The 18,859-nt window shown below is 33.6% G+C and overlaps 2 protein-coding genes across 10 annotated transcripts in view; one reads left to right on the forward strand and one right to left on the reverse strand.

The window, feature by feature from the left end:
• Vps37a (VPS37A subunit of ESCRT-I) overlaps positions 1-18,859 on the forward strand; it is a 40,603-nt gene that overhangs the window by 20,249 nt on the left and 1,495 nt on the right. For 3 of the 8 annotated variants that reach the window (XM_074054740.1, XM_074054742.1, XM_074054744.1), the window contains 6 exons: positions 117-187; positions 4,053-4,180; positions 4,253-4,326; positions 4,402-4,470; positions 8,927-9,070; positions 10,029-10,070. In XM_074054740.1, coding sequence (XP_073910841.1) covers positions 117-187; positions 4,053-4,180; positions 4,253-4,326; positions 4,402-4,470; positions 8,927-9,070; positions 10,029-10,070 — 528 coding nt within the window. Of the gene's footprint in view, positions 1-116; positions 188-4,052; positions 4,181-4,252; positions 4,327-4,401; positions 4,471-8,926; positions 9,071-10,028; positions 10,110-12,149; positions 13,873-18,859 lie in introns of those variants that run through there. The other 5 variants (XM_074054743.1, XM_020181988.2, XM_020181990.2 and 2 more) reach the window with 5 other exon arrangements.
• Mtmr7 (myotubularin related protein 7) overlaps positions 12,721-18,859 on the reverse strand; it is a 98,029-nt gene continuing 91,890 nt past the window's right edge. For both annotated transcript variants that reach the window (XM_074054739.1, XM_074054738.1), the window contains one exon: positions 12,721-17,469. In XM_074054739.1, coding sequence (XP_073910840.1) covers positions 17,107-17,469 — 363 coding nt within the window. In that variant the 3' untranslated portion in view covers positions 12,721-17,106. The remainder of the gene's footprint in view (positions 17,470-18,859) is intronic.

Genomic DNA, 18,859 nt, shown 5'->3' on the forward strand with positions numbered 1-18,859 from the left:
ATGAAGATGTCATAATGAAAACAGTTATGGAATTTAGTACATTAAAAATTCTATAAGTAAATAGGAACAATAAAAAGGATGGCTGAAATTTAATACCCTTTAAAACTCTTCTTTAGATAAGCCAAAATGGTTTTGGTTACAAGATGCCAGATGTCCCTGACGCCTTTCCAGAACTCTCAGAACTAAGGTAAAAAAACGTGGACAGTAAAATTTTTGATCACATTATATTTTAAAATATAAACCAGATGATCATTTCATAGCCATATTAAATAAAAAGATTTTTTAAAAATCTCCATTGTCCCTATATCGTGGTTGTCTTTGTGGGAAAGTTTTATAAATCAGTTTTAGGTGTACATTATTAAGTGACTTGTCTTTATCCAGGCATTTTTCTAGCTGCTAGGAATGATTTAATAGCTAGCAAGATAATGAGATCTGGCCAGATGTGGTGCTTCAAGTCTGTAATCCTAGCTACTTGGGAGGTAGAGATTTAGAGGATTGCAGTTTGAGGCCAGACTACGCAAAAAGTTTGCAAGATCCTAACTCAGCCGTAAATAATGAGTCACACATCCCCAGCTACATGGGGAAGCACAAGTAGGAGGTTCACAGTCCAGAAAGGCCCTGACATAAAGTGAAGACCCTATTTCAAAAATAACTGAAGCAAAATGGGTGTGCATAGTGGCTCAAGTGGCAGTGCACCTGTATAGCAAGTGTGAAGTCCTGAATTCAGTCCCCTAGTATCACACACACACACACACACACACACACACACACACACGGTAACAAGATCCTTTCAATCATGTGGTTTGTATTCTTTGAAAATTATTTCTGAATATATCATTCCTGATGATATCAAAATATCCTGACTTATTTTAGGTCTTTCATTGTTCCTTTACTAGACAAATTTTGTACATAGAGAAATAGATTAAAGTTATCATGAAGTTTTAGCAGTTTTTATAGAGCCAAAATTTTATTCAAATTTATGGCAGATAAGTTGGTGACATTCAAGTTTAAGGTACCATTTTTCTTGGAAAATCTCTGATTTTTTTTTTTTTTTAAAGCATGAGAGTACATAGCATCCTTTATACCTCCATTGAAGGTTTATGATAATTATAAGGCTATTTTAAGACAATTTAAAATCCACCAGGGTTGTACAATCAAATGTCCATTAGAAATCCTATAGTTTAAAAAAGTTTAACTTTATTTGACCCAATGTTTTACGGTAATTTTAGGAAATAGGGACTGACTGTTTTCTACTCGCAATAATATTTTAGTGGATTTTTACAATATATTATGTACATCTTAAGAGTTTAATAGTCTTTATAATGCTCACAATAATCCTATGAGATTTTCCTTTTTCTTTTTAAAAGTTATTCCTTTCTTAAAAAAAAAAACTTATTGTGAAAATATCAGAACTACAAAAAAAGTGAAGAAAACAGTATAATGAGCCTCCATGTATCCGTCATTCAGCATTAGTATTTCTGAACCTCCTTGGTCAACTTAACTCATACACCCTTCTCTCTAGCTCTCTGGGGCAGCTGTGGGTACAGGTCAGGCAAGTTTATGTCAAAGCAAATTCCAGATATTACATAATTTTCACCATAAATTCTTTTGTAAATTTCTCCACCAAATAAGTCTCTCTCTCTCTAACTCCAGTCAGTATCAGCATCAGACCTAACAAAATTGATAATACTGTTTTATTTCTCCAGTACCTTAATAATTTTTTGTTGTTGTTGTTGGTAGCATATTTGAATTAGGATTCAGAACAAGGTTGCATGTGAATACTGGCTTTCTTAAGTTTCTTTTAATCATGAACCATTTCTCATTTTTCTCCACCTTTATATACACACGTAGGCATAAGTACACATACATGCACACACATATATTATGTATTTCTTTTATAGTTGTTAAAGAAACTGATCATTTCTCTCCCATAGCCTATTTTTGTCTGATGGTATCCTTGTGGTAACATTGAATTTACTTTTCTATTTCCCATATTTCCTGCTACTGGTCACTAGAACTGGGGTCCTTGATTAGATTTAGGTGTATTTGTACAGTGTTTGCATCATAATTAATGCATACTTCATATTATATCACATAAAGCAGCAATGATGTCTAGTTGCCCTATTTTAGTGACTTAAGAGTAGATGAGTTTGAAGCACCTAAAAATTGTTGACCATCCATTATTTTATTAAGAGTTACAGATGTTATTTCCTGATTTTGTCTTTCCTATTGCCAGAATTTATTAGTCAGAATTCTTCTATGAAGAGCTTTCCTTAATTAGTTACACTGAAATATACTTCATACATGAAAAACAGGATAAAATTTTTTCCTTTATTTATCATTTTTAGAGTAATGACTTGACATGCTAATAAGCTTCAGAAGTTGTTCTAATGGGTGAGAAACTTAGGTGTCTTCTGTGTTATTTCTAGTGAAGAAGATGCTAGGGTTCATTATGGACATTTCTTTTCTCAGACCTAGGGTCATCCACACCTCAGAAGGAAACTTGTTCTTTTTAAAATAGTAATACTAATGTTATTACTAAGATTATTGACTGCAGGTTAAGTTTTTGTTTCGTTTATTGTCTTTGTAGTTATTTTGTCTTTAGGATATATCACACCAGAATATAACCAAATACTATTTTTTTTATATTTCTTCAGATAATACCTCTGGATGATCATGTAGCTTAGAAAAAAACTGGCTCAATTATTTCCAAAGTAATTCATTTTTTAGGGCTTTTTCCTCCCTTTTGTCTTTTAAAATTATATAATGTTTTTACATGGCTCCAGGTCAAAACCAAAACATGTATTTAGAAAGATTCAGCTTCCATCCATATCCCCTCCACTTAGTTCTTTCTCTCTTTTACCCTATAACATCCATTTTTAGTTTGGGCTTAGTCTTCTTTTATTTCTTTTCTTTTAGTATTTTATGAATATGTTCACATACATATATAGACAGACACATATGTCTCTTATACTGTGATAGCCATGCATCTATTAGCTAAATAGGCACAGAGGTTAAAGTGGGAGGCTGTTATGGCTATGCATGCACCCTAGTCTTTGTAGCCCTACAGTAATTTGACACAATATGATAGTAGAGACTGTGTACCTTGTAGAGTCTAGGGGAATTTTATTGCCCATATTTTGGCCAACATATCCTTGCAATCAGGCAATGATCAGGTCTCAAGCTGACTAGGTACCTGGCAGAATGGCTCAATAATAGAGTGTCTGCCTAGCAGGCATGAGGCCTTGAGTTCAAACCTCAGTACTGCCAAAAAAATATTGGCATCAAGCTGACTTGGTAAACCAACTTCCCATAAAAGTTTTTCACAAGTCAAAATACAACAGTAGCTATTCTGGTCTCTTTCCATTTCTTTCCTACATATGAAGGAAGAGGAAAAGTTTCTTCTAATGCTAGCCTATTTGTGGACTTTTTACTCCTCTAGATTTACTGTATTACTGGTATGTTCAGTATTATGTCTGGAGGCAATAAATAGCCTAAATTTTACATATCTGTAAGGCTAGTTCCTATCAAGGAAAGTGAAGAAATAAATGATATTTTAAAGCAGTTAAGTAGAACTTAAAGCAAGAAAAAATATTTAACTATATTACTACTTTACTATTTTAAGGTGCCTCTGCTGAATAAGGGAGAACTCTAGTTCTCCCTAGTTTCATCCTTTTTCTTTACCTCAGCTAAGTAAACCTTATTGTTAATTTCAGGTTGATATAATTGTAAACACTTCCCCACAGCTGTATGCTTAAAGAAACTAGATGTATGGGTAAATTCATTGAAGCAGAATTTACTTTTATAGATTGTGTTAGGAATTTATGACAGACGCTTTATGTTCCACTATGGTTGATGTTTTATTTGCTCTTGAAATTACAGTTAGCCTTTGTGTGTGTGTTTGTGTGTTTGTGTAAATATAGATAGAGGTATATAAATTATTTGGAGCCCTGTCAACCAAAATAAAATTTTAAAATTGTGAATATTTATTGTCATGGAGAAAAACTAGATGACTGGTATTTGTTAACATACATTTTTCTTTTGTATTCTAGCGTGTCACAACTCTCAGATATGAATGAACAAGAGGAGGTATTACTAGAACAGTTTCTGACTTTGCCTCAACTAAAACAAATTATAACTGACAAGGATGACTTAGTAAAAAGTATTGAGGAATTAGCAAGTATGTCTTCCCTTAGTTACCTCAATTCATATTTCCTGAGAAAAACGTGATCCTCACCTGGAAATAAACCAGAGATTTATCTTACAGGAAAAAATCTCCTTTTGGAGCCCAGCTTGGAAGCCAAAAGGCAAACTGTTTTAGATAAGGTGAGTTAGTGATCATATTGAAGAAATTTATACAATTTAAAAACAGAATTTAAAAGCATTTTTGTTTTTTCTTAGTATGAATTACTTACACAAATGAAATCTACTTTTGAAAAGAAGATGCAAAGGCAGCATGAATTAAGTGAGGTAAGATTGTTAATATTGTCTAGTTCTTTCACTTTCCTATATAAAGAACTTTTTTTTTTTTTGGTGGCACTGAGGTTTATATCTCAGGGCCTCACACTTTACCACTTGAGCCACTCTGGCAGCCCTTTTTTTGTGATTTTTTTTTTTTTTGGAGATAAGGTCTCACAAACTATTTGCCTGGGCTGGTATCAAATTGTGATCCTCCTGATCTCTGTGTCCTGAGTAGCTAGGATTACAGGTGTGAGCCACCAGCAACTGGCAGAGGTTTTAATTCTAATGGGCCATGTTCCTACTTTCATTTTTATCAGAAACCATTTGTTAGGTTTCTGACTTTATAAGGCTGATTCCTTTAAATGTAGATGAACAGCTCAGTTATAAATACTATAAATCATTTATGTTTATGCAAGCTCATATCTTGCTCTAAACCACAGAAAAATATAAAGAACATTCCCCTCACCCCCCAGTAACTTTTCTGGGTACATTAGAAAAGTAGTGTAACAAGCCTTTTTAATAAAACCTAACAACAAAACACTTTATACTCACTTGTAAGGTTTTATACATGAAAAGGTACCAAATTGAGAAGTGTAATGTATGAAAAGTATTTTATAAAATTCAACCTACATTTCTGAAAAAATAAATCTTTAAAAATAAAAGAGAATGAGGGTGGTTGGGGATGCAGTTCAGGAGTAGAGCATTTGCCAGCATGTGTGAAGGGCTGAGTTCAATCCTCAGTTCCACAAAAAAAAATTTTTTTTAAATGAGAATGGAAGATATAATTTTTCTAGCTTATACCAATAAGCAACATCATAGTAATACTATTCTATTTCTTTTAAAATTGAATATTGGAAGGTAAAGACAATAATATAAAATAGCAATAAAACAATACCATAAAACAAAAATACTAAGGAGAATATAAATTCATAATGAATTTCAGATAATATGATCATCCTTTAGAATGAAAAAATAGTTAACATTGAGCAGTTAATTGAGCAATTAATATGTGTCTTGTACTACATAAAGTTAATACATTTACTGGTCCATTATTAGCCCCAAATTCTATGAGAAAGGTAGTGTTATTTTTTTTCTATTTTCCATTTTTCATATGAGGAAACTGAGGCATAGAAGGGTTAAATAACTTCCTTGAGTTAGAAATAGAACAGACTGGAGTTAGGATTCAAATCTGAACCTTCCTTCTTGGGAAAATCTGTAAGAATTAATTGGAGCCTCGTAGATGCTGAAGAAGCTTTTCACAACAGTCAACATTATTCCTTATACAAATTCTTAGTAAACTAAAACTAGAAATAACATATTAGAAACCAACAGTGAACATCACACTGACTAAACACCCCAGGGTCTCACTGTTAGGAAAAGAGTAATGGCCCATTACCATTGCTATATAATGTCACTTGGGAAGTTATGGACACTGCAATAAGCCAAGAAAAAAAAAAAAAGTATTAGTGTGAAAGAGGTAAAGTAGTTGTATATCAAAATATAAACAACTGAAAATTCTAGAGAAATGACAGGACTTCCTCATGCTACAGTAATTACTGCTGCAAAATGAAATAAGAAAAAAAAACCTCATTTACAAGAGCAACAAACTATAAAATATTTACAAGTGAATCAGATGACATAAGTTAGGAAACTTTACTAAATGGCAAGAAAGAAGACTTGACTTTCCTCTAAAGACCATTTAAGGCAACATAGAGTATTCATGGATGGAAAGGTAATTTATTCTTGCTAAAATAACTTGTAATTTAATATGGCTCCAATCAAAATCCCAAAGTATTTTTTAAAACCTTAACAGATTTATTGTGAAAGTTCATCTGAAAGACTAAATGGAATAAATTAGTTAAGAGCTTGAACACAAAAGAATAATGCAGAAGACTTCCCGTTCCTGGTATTAAAATACACTATAAAACCTCATTATTTTAAATGGTATAGTATTTTGTAGGGAGAGAAAAATAGTTCTGTGGAACAAAGTAGGCAACTGAGAAATAGACTCATATGTGAGTAATTGGTTGGAAAAAATTGAGGAACCAACAAATTACATAAATGGTTATCCATTTAGTGTCCATTCAGGAAGAGGTTAGAGCCTTTACATCTAACAATTTAAGTTACATCATACAAGATATAATTTATTTCAGTGGAAACCATAAAATGTCAGCTAGCTCCTAGCATTTTTTTCTTTTTGAGATTACAGTGGGATAAAACCTTTCTAAGCATAATAACAATGCAGAGACATAATGAAAAAAATTGACTATATGCAAATTAAAAATATGTATATATTATAATATAGTCAGAATGAAGTTAAAAAAAACACTTATAGCGTATGTGACACAAATTTTTTTTATTGTTTTATTATTCATATGTGCATACAAGGCTTGGGTCATTTCTCCACCCTGCCCCCACCCCCTCCCTTACCACCCACTCGCCCCCTCCCTGTCCCCCCCACCCCCTCAATACCCAGCATAAACTATTTTGCCCTTATCTCTAATTTTGTTGAAGAGAGAGTATAAGCAATAATAGGAAGGAACAAGGGTTTTTGCTGGTTGAGATAAGGATAGCTATACAGGGAGTTGACTCACATTAATTTCCTGTGCGTGTGTGTTACCTTCTAGGTTAATTCTTTTTGATCTAACCTTTTCTCTAGTTCCTGGTCCCCTTTTCCTATTGGCCTCCGTTTCTTTTAAGGTATCTGCTTTAGTTTCTCTGTGTTAAGGGCAACAAATGCTAGCTAATTTTTTAGGTGATGTGACACAAATTTTAATGTCAGTGGTTTATAAAAAGAAAAGGAGAAAGCAGGGAACTCACCAGAGGGGTAATAGGAGTATTCACTAAAGATACTGCTTTAGGGGTAGAGATATAGCTCAGTGGTAGAACTGTTGCCTAGCATGCGTGAGGCCCTGGGTTTGATCTCCAGCACCACACCTCCACCACCCTGATACACACAGAAGTCTTCTGCTTTAACAGTTATTCTTACATCTGAACTTTTATATAAGATTTGCTTGAAATGATTCTTAAAACACGTAAAAATTTCAAAAACAAAATTAAAAACACCTTGATTTCTGGGCTCCTTTCAAAATGTACTCAGAAGTCTGTTGATGAATCCTCTTTGCTCTCACATATGCAAATCACATCATTGTTGTTTACATGAGTGCAGGGATCTGTCCTGTTTAATACCCCTTATATTACCCAACATCTATGCCAGTGCTTGGCACATAATAGGTACCCAGTAAATATTTGACGAATAATTAAGTGGAAACATTTGAAAATATGCTAACATTTACAATAATCTTTTAAAGCAGAATAAACCATTCACGTGATCCAAACTTATAAAAATAACCAGTTTTAATAAGGATGATAAGAAAATGGTGCGTTACTATACATAACTCTGATGTATCCCAATGAGATACCACTTCCACATGCTTTAGGGTAACTATTAAAAATAGTTTTAGTTCCTACATTTAGGTCTTTGTTCCATTTTGAGTAAATTTTTGTCTGTGAAGTAAGGTCCAACTTTGTTCTTTTGCACATGGACATTTAGCAGTTGTAGCATTGTTTGTTGAAAAGACCATCCTGTTCCTATTCAGTAACTTGGCAACCTTGTCAGAAATCATTTGACTATATATGTGAGAATTTATTTCTTGGCTTTCTCTTCTGTTCCATGCTAGTACCATACTATTTTGATTAAGGTAGCTTTGGTAGTAAGTTTTAAAGTTAGGAAATACAAATCCTCCAATACTGTTCTTTTTAAAAATTGCTTTGGCTATTTAGGGTCCCATAATATTCCCTATGAATTTTGGGGTGGACTTTTCTACTTCTACAAAAGATGCCATTGAGATTTCAAAAGAGATGGCATTCAATCTATAGGTCACTTAGGTTAGTATTAACAATACTAAATCTTCTAATCCATGAACACGGGATCCATTATACTTACTTATGTCTTCAGTTTTTTGGACAAGTGTTTTGTAGTTCTCAGTGTACAAATCTTCTATCTCTTCTGTCAAATTGAATCCTATCACTTTTGTCATATTATGCTTATTAAAAGTGAGTCACTAGGTCCAGCCCACACTCATAGGGAGGGGATTAGCCAAGAATAGGAATACTGGGAATTAGAGGTAATCTAAGTGCACGCCTCCCATAATCAATTATAATTCCAAATTCCCTGAGGCAGCACATAATTTGCTAGTTTCTCATTTAATAGTTTATAGCCAGTGGATTGGTTTCTCTTGTGTTTGGGATCTATCCCTATATCCAAAAATTAACGACAGTGTGGGGCATTATGAGGTAGACTTTCTCAAAAAGAGGGTATGTAAGGAATATAATGAATTTATTCATTAATTCATATAATTTCATTAATTCAAAAATGAGGTACTCTATCTCATTTTTTTCCCTCTAAGAAGTTTTTCTGAGTATTATCAACTAATGTAATGCCTGATTTTTTTTTTTTTTCCAGAGCTGTAGTGCAAGTGCCCTACAGGCAAGATTGAAAGTAGCTGCACATGAAGCTGAGGAGGAATCTGATAATATTGCTGAAGATTTCTTGGAAGGAAAAACTGAAATAGATGATTTTCTCAGTAGCTTCATGGAAAAGAGAACAGTATGTAATATTTTTCAGTTGATGATGAGTGACAACATAGTATCAAATTATTTAAGTGTACTCATGAGTAAAAGACTTAGCACATTACTGAGCTGGAATTTTGAGTGCTGTGAGAGGACTCTGAAGAGAAGGATAGCAACACCCTACTATCACTGTAAACCTGCTTGTTCTCAGTGGCACAAGCAGGTAAGTCAAGTAATAGTTCTGTTTCAGAAATGTAGTATCTGTGTATCATTCTGTAGGCGCTAGTAAATCAGTTCAGGTCTCGTCATAGTTGAAATATATTCCTGAATATTAAAAAGTATCAGAACATTCTGGAGCAGCTTCTGTTCTGGTCACTTCTATCACATCAAGAGAAAAACTAAAAAAGTCTGCTTAATCTTTTCTTGCTCTTTAATAGAGTTCTAAATAAATCTGTCTGAGACCACATTTAAAAAATAATCTTTAATATAAATAAGCTTTAGAAAAATCAATTTTTATCTTGCTAAGGCAAGCAGGGCAGATTTTATCATCTCTATTTTTCATGAGAGAAAACTGAAGTCCACAGATGTTAGTGACTTGTCTATTGTTACAGTAACAGGCATTGGTTTCTGGTCCATCATTCTACTTTATGTAACAATGCCTTGAAATTTTTATTTGTTAATCTTCCATGGTTAATAAGAACAGGATTTATTTTCATATTTTTAAAACAAGTATTTGAGATTAAATAATCAGAGAATAAAGGATCAAAGTTTGTTTTACATTCTGGAAATTTACTGACAAAGGCTATCTTCCAGTCAAAATTGAATGCTTTTCTTAACTATTAAATTCAGAGGAATTAGGAATCTTCAACATTCAAAACTTGTAAGAATGTCAACAGACTAATAAAACATTCTTACTTAGCATTTTGCCATAACATAGGAAGTAGTAAGTATATTTTTGGGAAAGTGACTGGTATGTTAAATAATTTATCTTCTAGATTTGCCACTGTAGAAGAGCCAAGGAAGAGAAACTTCAACAGGTGATAGCAATGCACAGCCAATTTCATGCTCCACTATAGGTAAACTGCTTTTAGATTTGAGCCTCAAGTCTATTACATGTTCTTCAGCCAAACTGTTTGTAACAGTGCCTGCTCAGACAGCTTTAAGCATAATTCTATCATTGTAGTGGCCATGCTATGTGACATACAGAATCTTTTAAACATATAGACTATTAAACGTAATAGTGTATCAATTAGCATTGTAACCAGTAGAAAACTTTTGGATATCTTCTCAGTATTATATTGGCTTAGATGAAATGGTTTTTCATCATCTGAGAGCTTCTTATATAGAGGTTCATGTTATAGTTAATTTCTTTTCTTTCAGCTGGTATATAGAGTATGTTGGTTGACTCAACAGTCTTGTCATTTCTTCCTTTAAAATGAACCTCAGTTTGTCTCTTTTCCTTCGCACATCAAAATTACTCCTGTAGTTTTCTGGCCTCTCCTGACTTTAAGAGTCTTCTAGAAAGTACAGATGGAATCATCTTCCTAAAGTACCACTTATGTCATAAAAGTTCTCAGCTTCAAATCCTGTAATAAGCCCCTAGTAGTAACAGTGGTAACTGCATATTTCTCTATGGTTCTAAGATTTCTGTAATCTAAATAGGCATATATTTCATATCATCATTTTAGTCCTTCTACTTTTTTTTGTGTGTGTGTGGTACTGGGGCTTGAACTCAGGACCTTCAGCTTGAGCCACTCCACTAGCCCTTTTTGTGATGGGTATTTTCGAGAAAGGGTCTTACAAACTGTTTGTCTGGGCTGGCTTTAAACTACGATTCTCCTGATCTCTGCCTCCTGAGTAGCTGAGATTGCAGGCATGAGCCACTGGTGCCTGGCCTATTCCTTCTACTTTTTATTATTATTATTTTTGTTTGTTTTGGTAGTGGTGGTGGTAGGAATCAATGGATCATCCACTAATTTCCCATTTCCCCTTAGGTTGTCTTACATGTCTTAGTCTTCCTTCATGCTTTCACTCTTTCCTCAAACCCTTTTCCTTTTCCTCTCTACCTATTTTGTTTTAGTAATGATTTGATTAGAACAAATCTCAACCACCCCCTGCCATACTTAAGCAAAAACTTGTCATTGGATAATGAAAAATCCATCACCAAGCCAAAATGAAAAAAGGGACAGCTAGTTACCTGACAGTAGAAACATTAGAAGCTGCTCAGTAGCCAAGAACAGCTTTTTCTCTCACTTTTTGAGGCTTTTTTCTTATTTCTGTATCTATTTTGTTTTTCCCCAGTGCTAGGTTCAAACCTAAGGCCTTGCACATGTTAGACATGCATTCTACCAGAGCTGTATCCACAGCCCTTTTTTCTATCTCTCAGTCGCCCTTCAACTATTACTGGTTACAACCTGATTACTTCATCTGACAATTCAAGCAGCCATTAGACATTTAACAAGTCTCTGGTGTTCCAATAAAAACCCCTGGGAAAGAGACAGATGAGGTATCCATCCTGGCCTAATCAGCTTGGCCTGGAGATTGGTGTCAGATAGTCTGAAGGAGTGGACTTTAAGAAGAAGCATCATGAGAGGTTCCCTGACAAAGGGAGTGGGCTCAAGGAAGGAATTGATAGGTGTTTCTCATCTCCAGCTCAAATTAGCATTACTCCAACTCTGAATTGTTTTATTTTCCAAATTTAATACTAAGCTTGAGAATGAAGTAGAAATAAGTAACTGCTTATTTATCTGAACATACTGAAAGCCATTCTTTACCCCTATTCCCTCATTCCCTCAATATCAAGTTATCTTACAGTAATTTTTTTTTTTTTTTGCGGTACTGGGACTTGAATTCAGGGCCTTCACCTTGAGCCACTCCACCAGCCCATTTTGTAATGGATTTTATCGAGATAGAGTCTCGTGAACTACTTGCCCAGGCTGGCTTCAAACCGCGATCCTCCTGATCTCTGCCTCTGCGTCTGCCTCCTGAGTAGCTAGGATTATAGGCTTGAGCCACCAGTACCTGGCTTGTAGTAAATTTTAATTGCAAGAAAATGTAAAGTGATGAAGATTTATCATCTTAAATCTTAGCTTTTCAAAATTTTCTTTTCTTTCCAGATTTTTCTGAAAATGTGAATTGCCAAGAAAGAAATGGGACACAAAACTAAGCACATTGTTTTTTATATTTATGATTTGTAAATTGGCATTTCATTACAATGGCTGAATTCACAGATGTACTCTATAGATTGTATACAGAACTGAGACTGATTTTTGTATAGATTAGAATGACTGCTATGATCTTTGCTTTCAAATTTTTCTGCACTATTTGCACTAAAAAATGTTTATTTATTATTGATAAATCCTATATTTAAGTTCCAGTGCTATTCGTCTTATTATTGATTAAATGACTGTGCATGTAATTTTAGCTAGTTTTTAATATTTTATGAAAACTACTTAAATTTATACTTTTAATTTGAAGCTGCCTCATTTCTTTTTCAAGAATGGTATGTTATTTAGATTATTTTCTTCACAAACATTTTTGAAAAACTATTTTCAACTATGGAAAAACACCCTTTCACTTTTTCCCCCCTTTCTTTCTGTGTGTCAGGAAATACCAAACCTGCCAATGTGCCATCTCAAGAAAGTAAATTTTAACACCTACAATAAATCAAAAGAATAAACCAGCTGCTCTTTTATATTGTTTTATTTTTGAAACTAAAATGCACTTAAGAAACAATGCAGGTCAGTAAATATTTCACTTATTTTAGAAAACTTCCCTTTCACTTAATCCAGTCCAACACAAACTTTCATATTAATTTTTTTAAAGTATCTGATAGGCTGTGATTAGATAAGGGTTTACTTTCTAAATTCCTAATGTTAACACCAATTTTTTTCTTTTTGCTGATAGTAAATCTAGACAAAAAAGTCAATGAATTTTTTGACCTTTACTGTCTTATCTTTTCTAAAGGAAAACCTATATAGTAGTAAATATTTAATTTTTAGACAGTCCTAATTTTTAATGAATTTATTTTTCTCTTTAATATGTATTATAGTCAGCAATTTGCTTTTATACCATGTCACAGAATGAATACTTTTTATGGGTATCCCTGTGAACTCATGAAGGAGAAACTCTTGAACTATACATGTGAGGCTTGGTAAAGAAGTTATCTAAATAACAAATCACCTGAATGAATATTTTCGTGTAGATTTCCTCCCACTGTGATTGTCACTGCAACACCAGCATATAGTACAGACCTTTTCATCATCATTCTTCTGTTCTTCCTATACATGTTAGCAATACAGTTTGGGGAAAATCAAAATTATTTTCTTAGAACTGAAAACTACTTAGTCTGTTTGTAGAAGGCAAATATTCACATTAACTACAAGGATAATATTGTTGGACATAGCAGATAAGTTTTATTAATTGTTTGACATTTGCTAAAGGCATGCTATTTAATCTTCAAAATGACCAGATGAAGGTAAGATTAGTATTCCTGATCTGTAGAGGAGATAACTGAGGTAATGGTGTTTCAAACTTGTTATAGTTTGGAGGGCACTCAGAATCTTTCTTTAGTGCACTTGCTGTCAGTTTACCACCACCAGGAATCACTGCAGGCAGTAGAAGACAACAGTCCTAACCTTCTGCAAACAATCTGGTATAAACAAGAGATCAGCAGACTGCAGTCCTTCTAAAGGAACATTAATTCATTTGACCTACTAATTTTACTAAGCACCTACTAAAAAACAAGGTATTTTGGAAATACTGTACAAAGATAATTGTAACATGGTTTGAGTGTTTATCTACTGTCACCACTACCAAAATAAAAATCATTTGCTTACATAGTAATCTCTCTTCTATGTAATTACAAAAAATGCCTTTTTTTCCCTTTAAGCTTATTCCAGTTTCATTCCATACTACTTAATACAGCTTATTTTCTCTTTCAAAATTAATTTTCTGAGAACCTCCTTACAACTCAGTCATCAAATAGAGGAGTTTGATCACAATTACCTGCATTTAACAACTTGACAGTTTAGTTCATGTATGTTACATGACATTTAGGATGCAAAGAGTACATTTGAATATGCCTTTGTGAATGTGGGTTCTGTAATTGCAGTAGAAATTTATGGTTTTTGTGTTTTATGGATAATTCTTTGTAAAAAACTGGCTCTAGACATGCATTCCAAAGTAGATATTCTGAGTTTACTTTAATAGCTAATGGAAGACTAGATGGCAATCACAGACGTGGAAGAAAGCCTAGGGGTTATTGGGCTCTCCAGGGTAGAGGTGGTAATGGATAAAGAGTTAAAAGCTAGATTCTAAAAATAGAAGGAAGTTCTAAATCAATGACCTGCATACTAAAAATACCCATTTCAAAATCTGAAGAAATTTCCGTAAATAAATTTTGGTATTAGGGAATTTATATCAGAATAGGGGTTGTTTGTAAGTAGATTTCACCATAATTATTCTCAAAGGGCAGCTCATATTCATTTTTAGAAGAAAGTAAACTAATCATGTGCTCTAAAGAATAAAAATTTAGGACTATGGGTATGGCTCAAGTGGTAGAGTACCTGCCTTACAAGAACAAGGCCCTGAGCTTAAACACCAGTACTACCAGGAACAAAAACCAAGAATAAAAACTTACTGTCTCTCTTTTCCTTATCTTCAATATATAAAACTTCAATTATTGCTTAGTCATGATCAAAATTCTTACTTTTTTTCCTTATCAAACTTTCCTTAATATCACTTGAGTCCTAAATATTACTAAAGTCAATTATACATTGATTTATTTCCTATGCTGTAAACCACTACCCTAAACAATAAGATACTTCCTGATTGAATTTTGATTTAAAATTAAAATGTAGTGTTAGAAATTATAATCTTGTTGGATTGGCCATGGTGTTTTAAGGCACTGTGAAAGCAAATAAGGTTCTAATAATCAATAAATGTAGCTTTTTATGTAGTTATCAGTGTTAACTTTTAATAAATAGCCTAAATGAGCATAAACTTAAATTATAATAGCTTATAAAAAGGGTGAAAGGACAAAATGTTATGACTTTGATGTGGAAGACATCATTTAACAATTAAAATGTAAAATATAAAATATACTATTTGTTTTTCCAAATAACACTTCATCCTGTATGTAGCAGATATTGTTTTATCTGGGGTTTGAATGCTGGGCCTTGAGCTTAGTAGACAAGCTCACTTGAGACATGCCCCTAGCACTCTTATGCTTTAGTTATTTTTCATCTACACCTCCTGTGTAGTTGGGATTCTAGATGTGAACCACCACACCTAGCCTTCATTATTTGAAAGTATTTTTATAGACTTATGCTGCAACTGGAAGAAATCAAAGTCACATCCTCAGTACTAGGCAACAAACTTTCTAAGAGTGGACAGCTATAAGAATGGTATGAAGTGAACTATTATAAAAATGTAAAAGCCATCGCCACTATATCCTAAGTGTTTATTAGCAATCAGGAAATGAATAATCATTAATTATTTAATTTATTAAATGTACTTAATTTGGGAACATCTCAGCAGAAAAATGCTCAAATTTTATATTCTAAAAGAACTATATTTGCTTTTATTTTTACATTAACAAAGTAATTTTATATTACAGGTTTTTAGTATATTAAAAGCATTCTGTTCTTAAATATGATGAACACAGTTACAATTATACTATATGTTATTTCATTTGTATATATCACTACACTCCAAATCTTTCCTACTAGATAGTTCAGTAATATCACTTTCTTGCACTTTATCTTGTTCCCATTTCAGGCAAATTTAATACATTATCCTATAAAATTTTTCACAAATTTAAAATATCAATGTAAATTATACAAATTAAGTTCAAATTCCCTTACATTCTAGAATGTATTTCAAAACCATACAATGTGAATATCATTTCTTTCTATTCAAACGTGGCAACGTTTCTCCACTAAGTTTCTTCAGATCAAAACTTAGGCCACCTAGTTAAGTCCTGTGTTTTAGCATAAGACAGGGGAATGATTCTATTTCTAATGTGCATTTTAATAAAGCAAAAACTTTTCAGAACTCACGTTTAGCAGTTCAAGGTCATGAGATGTTACTTATGTTAATTACAGCATACTAACCAGTTACATAATTTCTAAAATGATAGATGCCATAACTTAATCAACTTGTTTAACAGACATGACAACCAGATTCTCTAGTTCTTAACTGGGATTTTTTCTTGCTGACGTTTTATCCCACTAACTTTATAGTGTTATACTTTGGGATCAGGCTGGTGGTTGGGTCACACGGTCTTGATAGTGTAGTCTCTGAAATAGTAATAAAAGGTTATCAAGAAAGCAAACATGATCTGATTCATATGTAAGACCCAGAGAGTGAGTGTTGCTTCTATTTTATTAGGTATTAAGCTCATTTCAGAGAGAAAGTGAGTTACAAATTTTAGCACTTTTTAAGTGAGGAGACAGTTCCAAAAAAAGACAACAAAATTATAACAATGCAAAATATTTTGCCTAAGGAGAAGTTAAAGTGGTTGTTATATCTGAAGGATAAGCTTAAAAAGTTTCAAATCTCCTTAGGACTATATCTATTAGCCAAAAAAACAAAAAAGGTATATTCTCAACAATACTCTTTGTCTTTAGAAATATAGGTCAAAAGGTCAGAAGGGAAGGTAATGTTAAATGTTTTAGAAAACAAAAACTGTGCTCCTAAACAATAACAATTGTGAGAGAAGCGGGAGAGGGACTTATTGATAGATGCATGCTATGGCAAGGAAGATTTATATTGATAACCTCAAGTGATGACAGAGTAATTGCTCTATAGTGAATATAATTTTCATAGTCTATAATGACTTTCAAAACAGTGAGCAATTCTTATATTTGATAAAAGAAATGGCTACTTCCTGTTCTTCAGTATCTGTAAAGAAACTAAGAGTTGGACATTTTTTTTACCATTTTCTTAGTTGCATGTTACAATTCTCAGTGATGTCCACTTCTTGAGTTATTTTTATTTTGAATTGCACTGTCCCCTTATTTTTGGAAGTATTTCTTTGTGTCCTTTACTTTGGAACTCCAAAGGGAAACCTCAGGCAGTGAGAAACACAGCTTCATCAGAGTCCCGGTCCTTGCTGCTGTCTTCACTGGGTGCATGCTCACCACCACTCGGAGACCGACAGCTCAGATCCTCCACCCCGGATTCTTGATCACTGTTCACAGACAGATCTGGATCTGAGCTTTTCAAATTGTCTTGGGTTAGAATCAGAGCAGAATCTTCATCGCCCTGCGAAGGGCTCCTGGAGGGAAATGATTTCAGGTTCCCACTGTAGTCCTGGGGAGTGTTGGCTGTGCTGTTATCTGAGGTAGAAAACCCTGAGTATTTGCTGGGTTCACTGGGCTTACTTTTCACATGAGTGCCATTTAACTGCACTTTCTGAATCTTTTCCAGTCTCTAAAATGCAAACAACAATTTCAGGGAAAAAATCATAAATCGTTACTTCTTTTGTATATGTATGCCTTTAGTATTCACTGCCTCTAAGCTGGGACATAAAGGACACAGATGTGGGTTCAAACCTAGACTTCATGACCTGTACAGAACAAATTCTGTGAGGCTTTCTTTGTTCATCTCCAACGTCAGGATGGCAATAACTTAACAGGTTTCCTATAAAAGTGAATGCTATAACACAGGTAAAATACCTGGCCACCAGTACTTTCTTTTCTATGCCTATGTAGTTTCACATGATTTCCATCCTCTGAATTCAAATGTTTTTTAAAAGTCAAGGATGTTTTTCTGATCTTATTGAGATATAACTCATTATAAAATTCACCCTTTAAAAATATAGAATTGAGTGGTTTTTGGTGTTTATAGGGTTGTGCAACCAAACCTCCTAATTTTAAACCATTTTCATTACTCCCTCTCCCCCAAATTTCATACTCAGAAGTAGTCATTCCCTATTCTCTCCTCTTGCAGCACCTGGCAATCACTAATCAACTTTCTGTCTGTATGAATTTGCTTAGTTTAGACATTTCATATCAATGGATCATGCATTATGTGACATTTTCTCTCTGGCTTCTTTCACTTAACTTATGCTCACGGGATTATCCATGTTGTAGTGCTGTATCAGTAGTTCTTTGCTTTTTATGGATGAACTGTACTCTGTTACATGGATATACAACATTTTGTTCCTCCATTCATCAGGTCATGGATGTACTGGCTGTTCAAAGTACATTTTACCTGAATATACCTTGGGAGGTATTATAAGATCAAGTACTATATATTCATTCAAAACACACTTATATAAGTTATTAGTGCAGAACCACACCATTGCTAGGCAGTAGGAGGAACAGAGACATAAATCCAGATCCAGCCATAGAGAACTTGGAGTGTTACAACAAAGACATGCAGAGTTTATGTAATGTAGGAATTTGGAAGAAGCAAACTGAAGAGGGATAAGGAGGTGTGGTTTGAGGGAAGACAGCAGAGTAAACTTTAGGGAGGAGAGAATATTTTAGTAGGATTGTGAAAGAATGAAACTTGGACACTCCAGTGATGGTTAGAAAGCATTCCCAGCAGGAGGGACGGTGAGAGGAAAAACACAAAGTAGGAAGTAGTCAGCTGTGCACAAGAAGCAGAAAATGTTCAACTTTAACAGGGAGGAATACTGGAGAATAAAATTGAAAAAGGATTAGACTAGATTGTGGGAAAAATCACATGTCAGTCTAAGAAATGTTAACTTTATTATAAAGAAACAAGAGCCAACATTTTAACATTAAGGTACTTTTAGATATTCTAAATAATTTTTAAATTATTTTAACAAAAGATGCTGGAATAGACTATTAGA

The sequence above is a fragment of the Castor canadensis genome, chromosome 14 (assembly GCF_047511655.1).
Source record: "Castor canadensis chromosome 14, mCasCan1.hap1v2, whole genome shotgun sequence".
Lineage (NCBI taxonomy): Eukaryota > Metazoa > Chordata > Mammalia > Rodentia > Castoridae > Castor > Castor canadensis.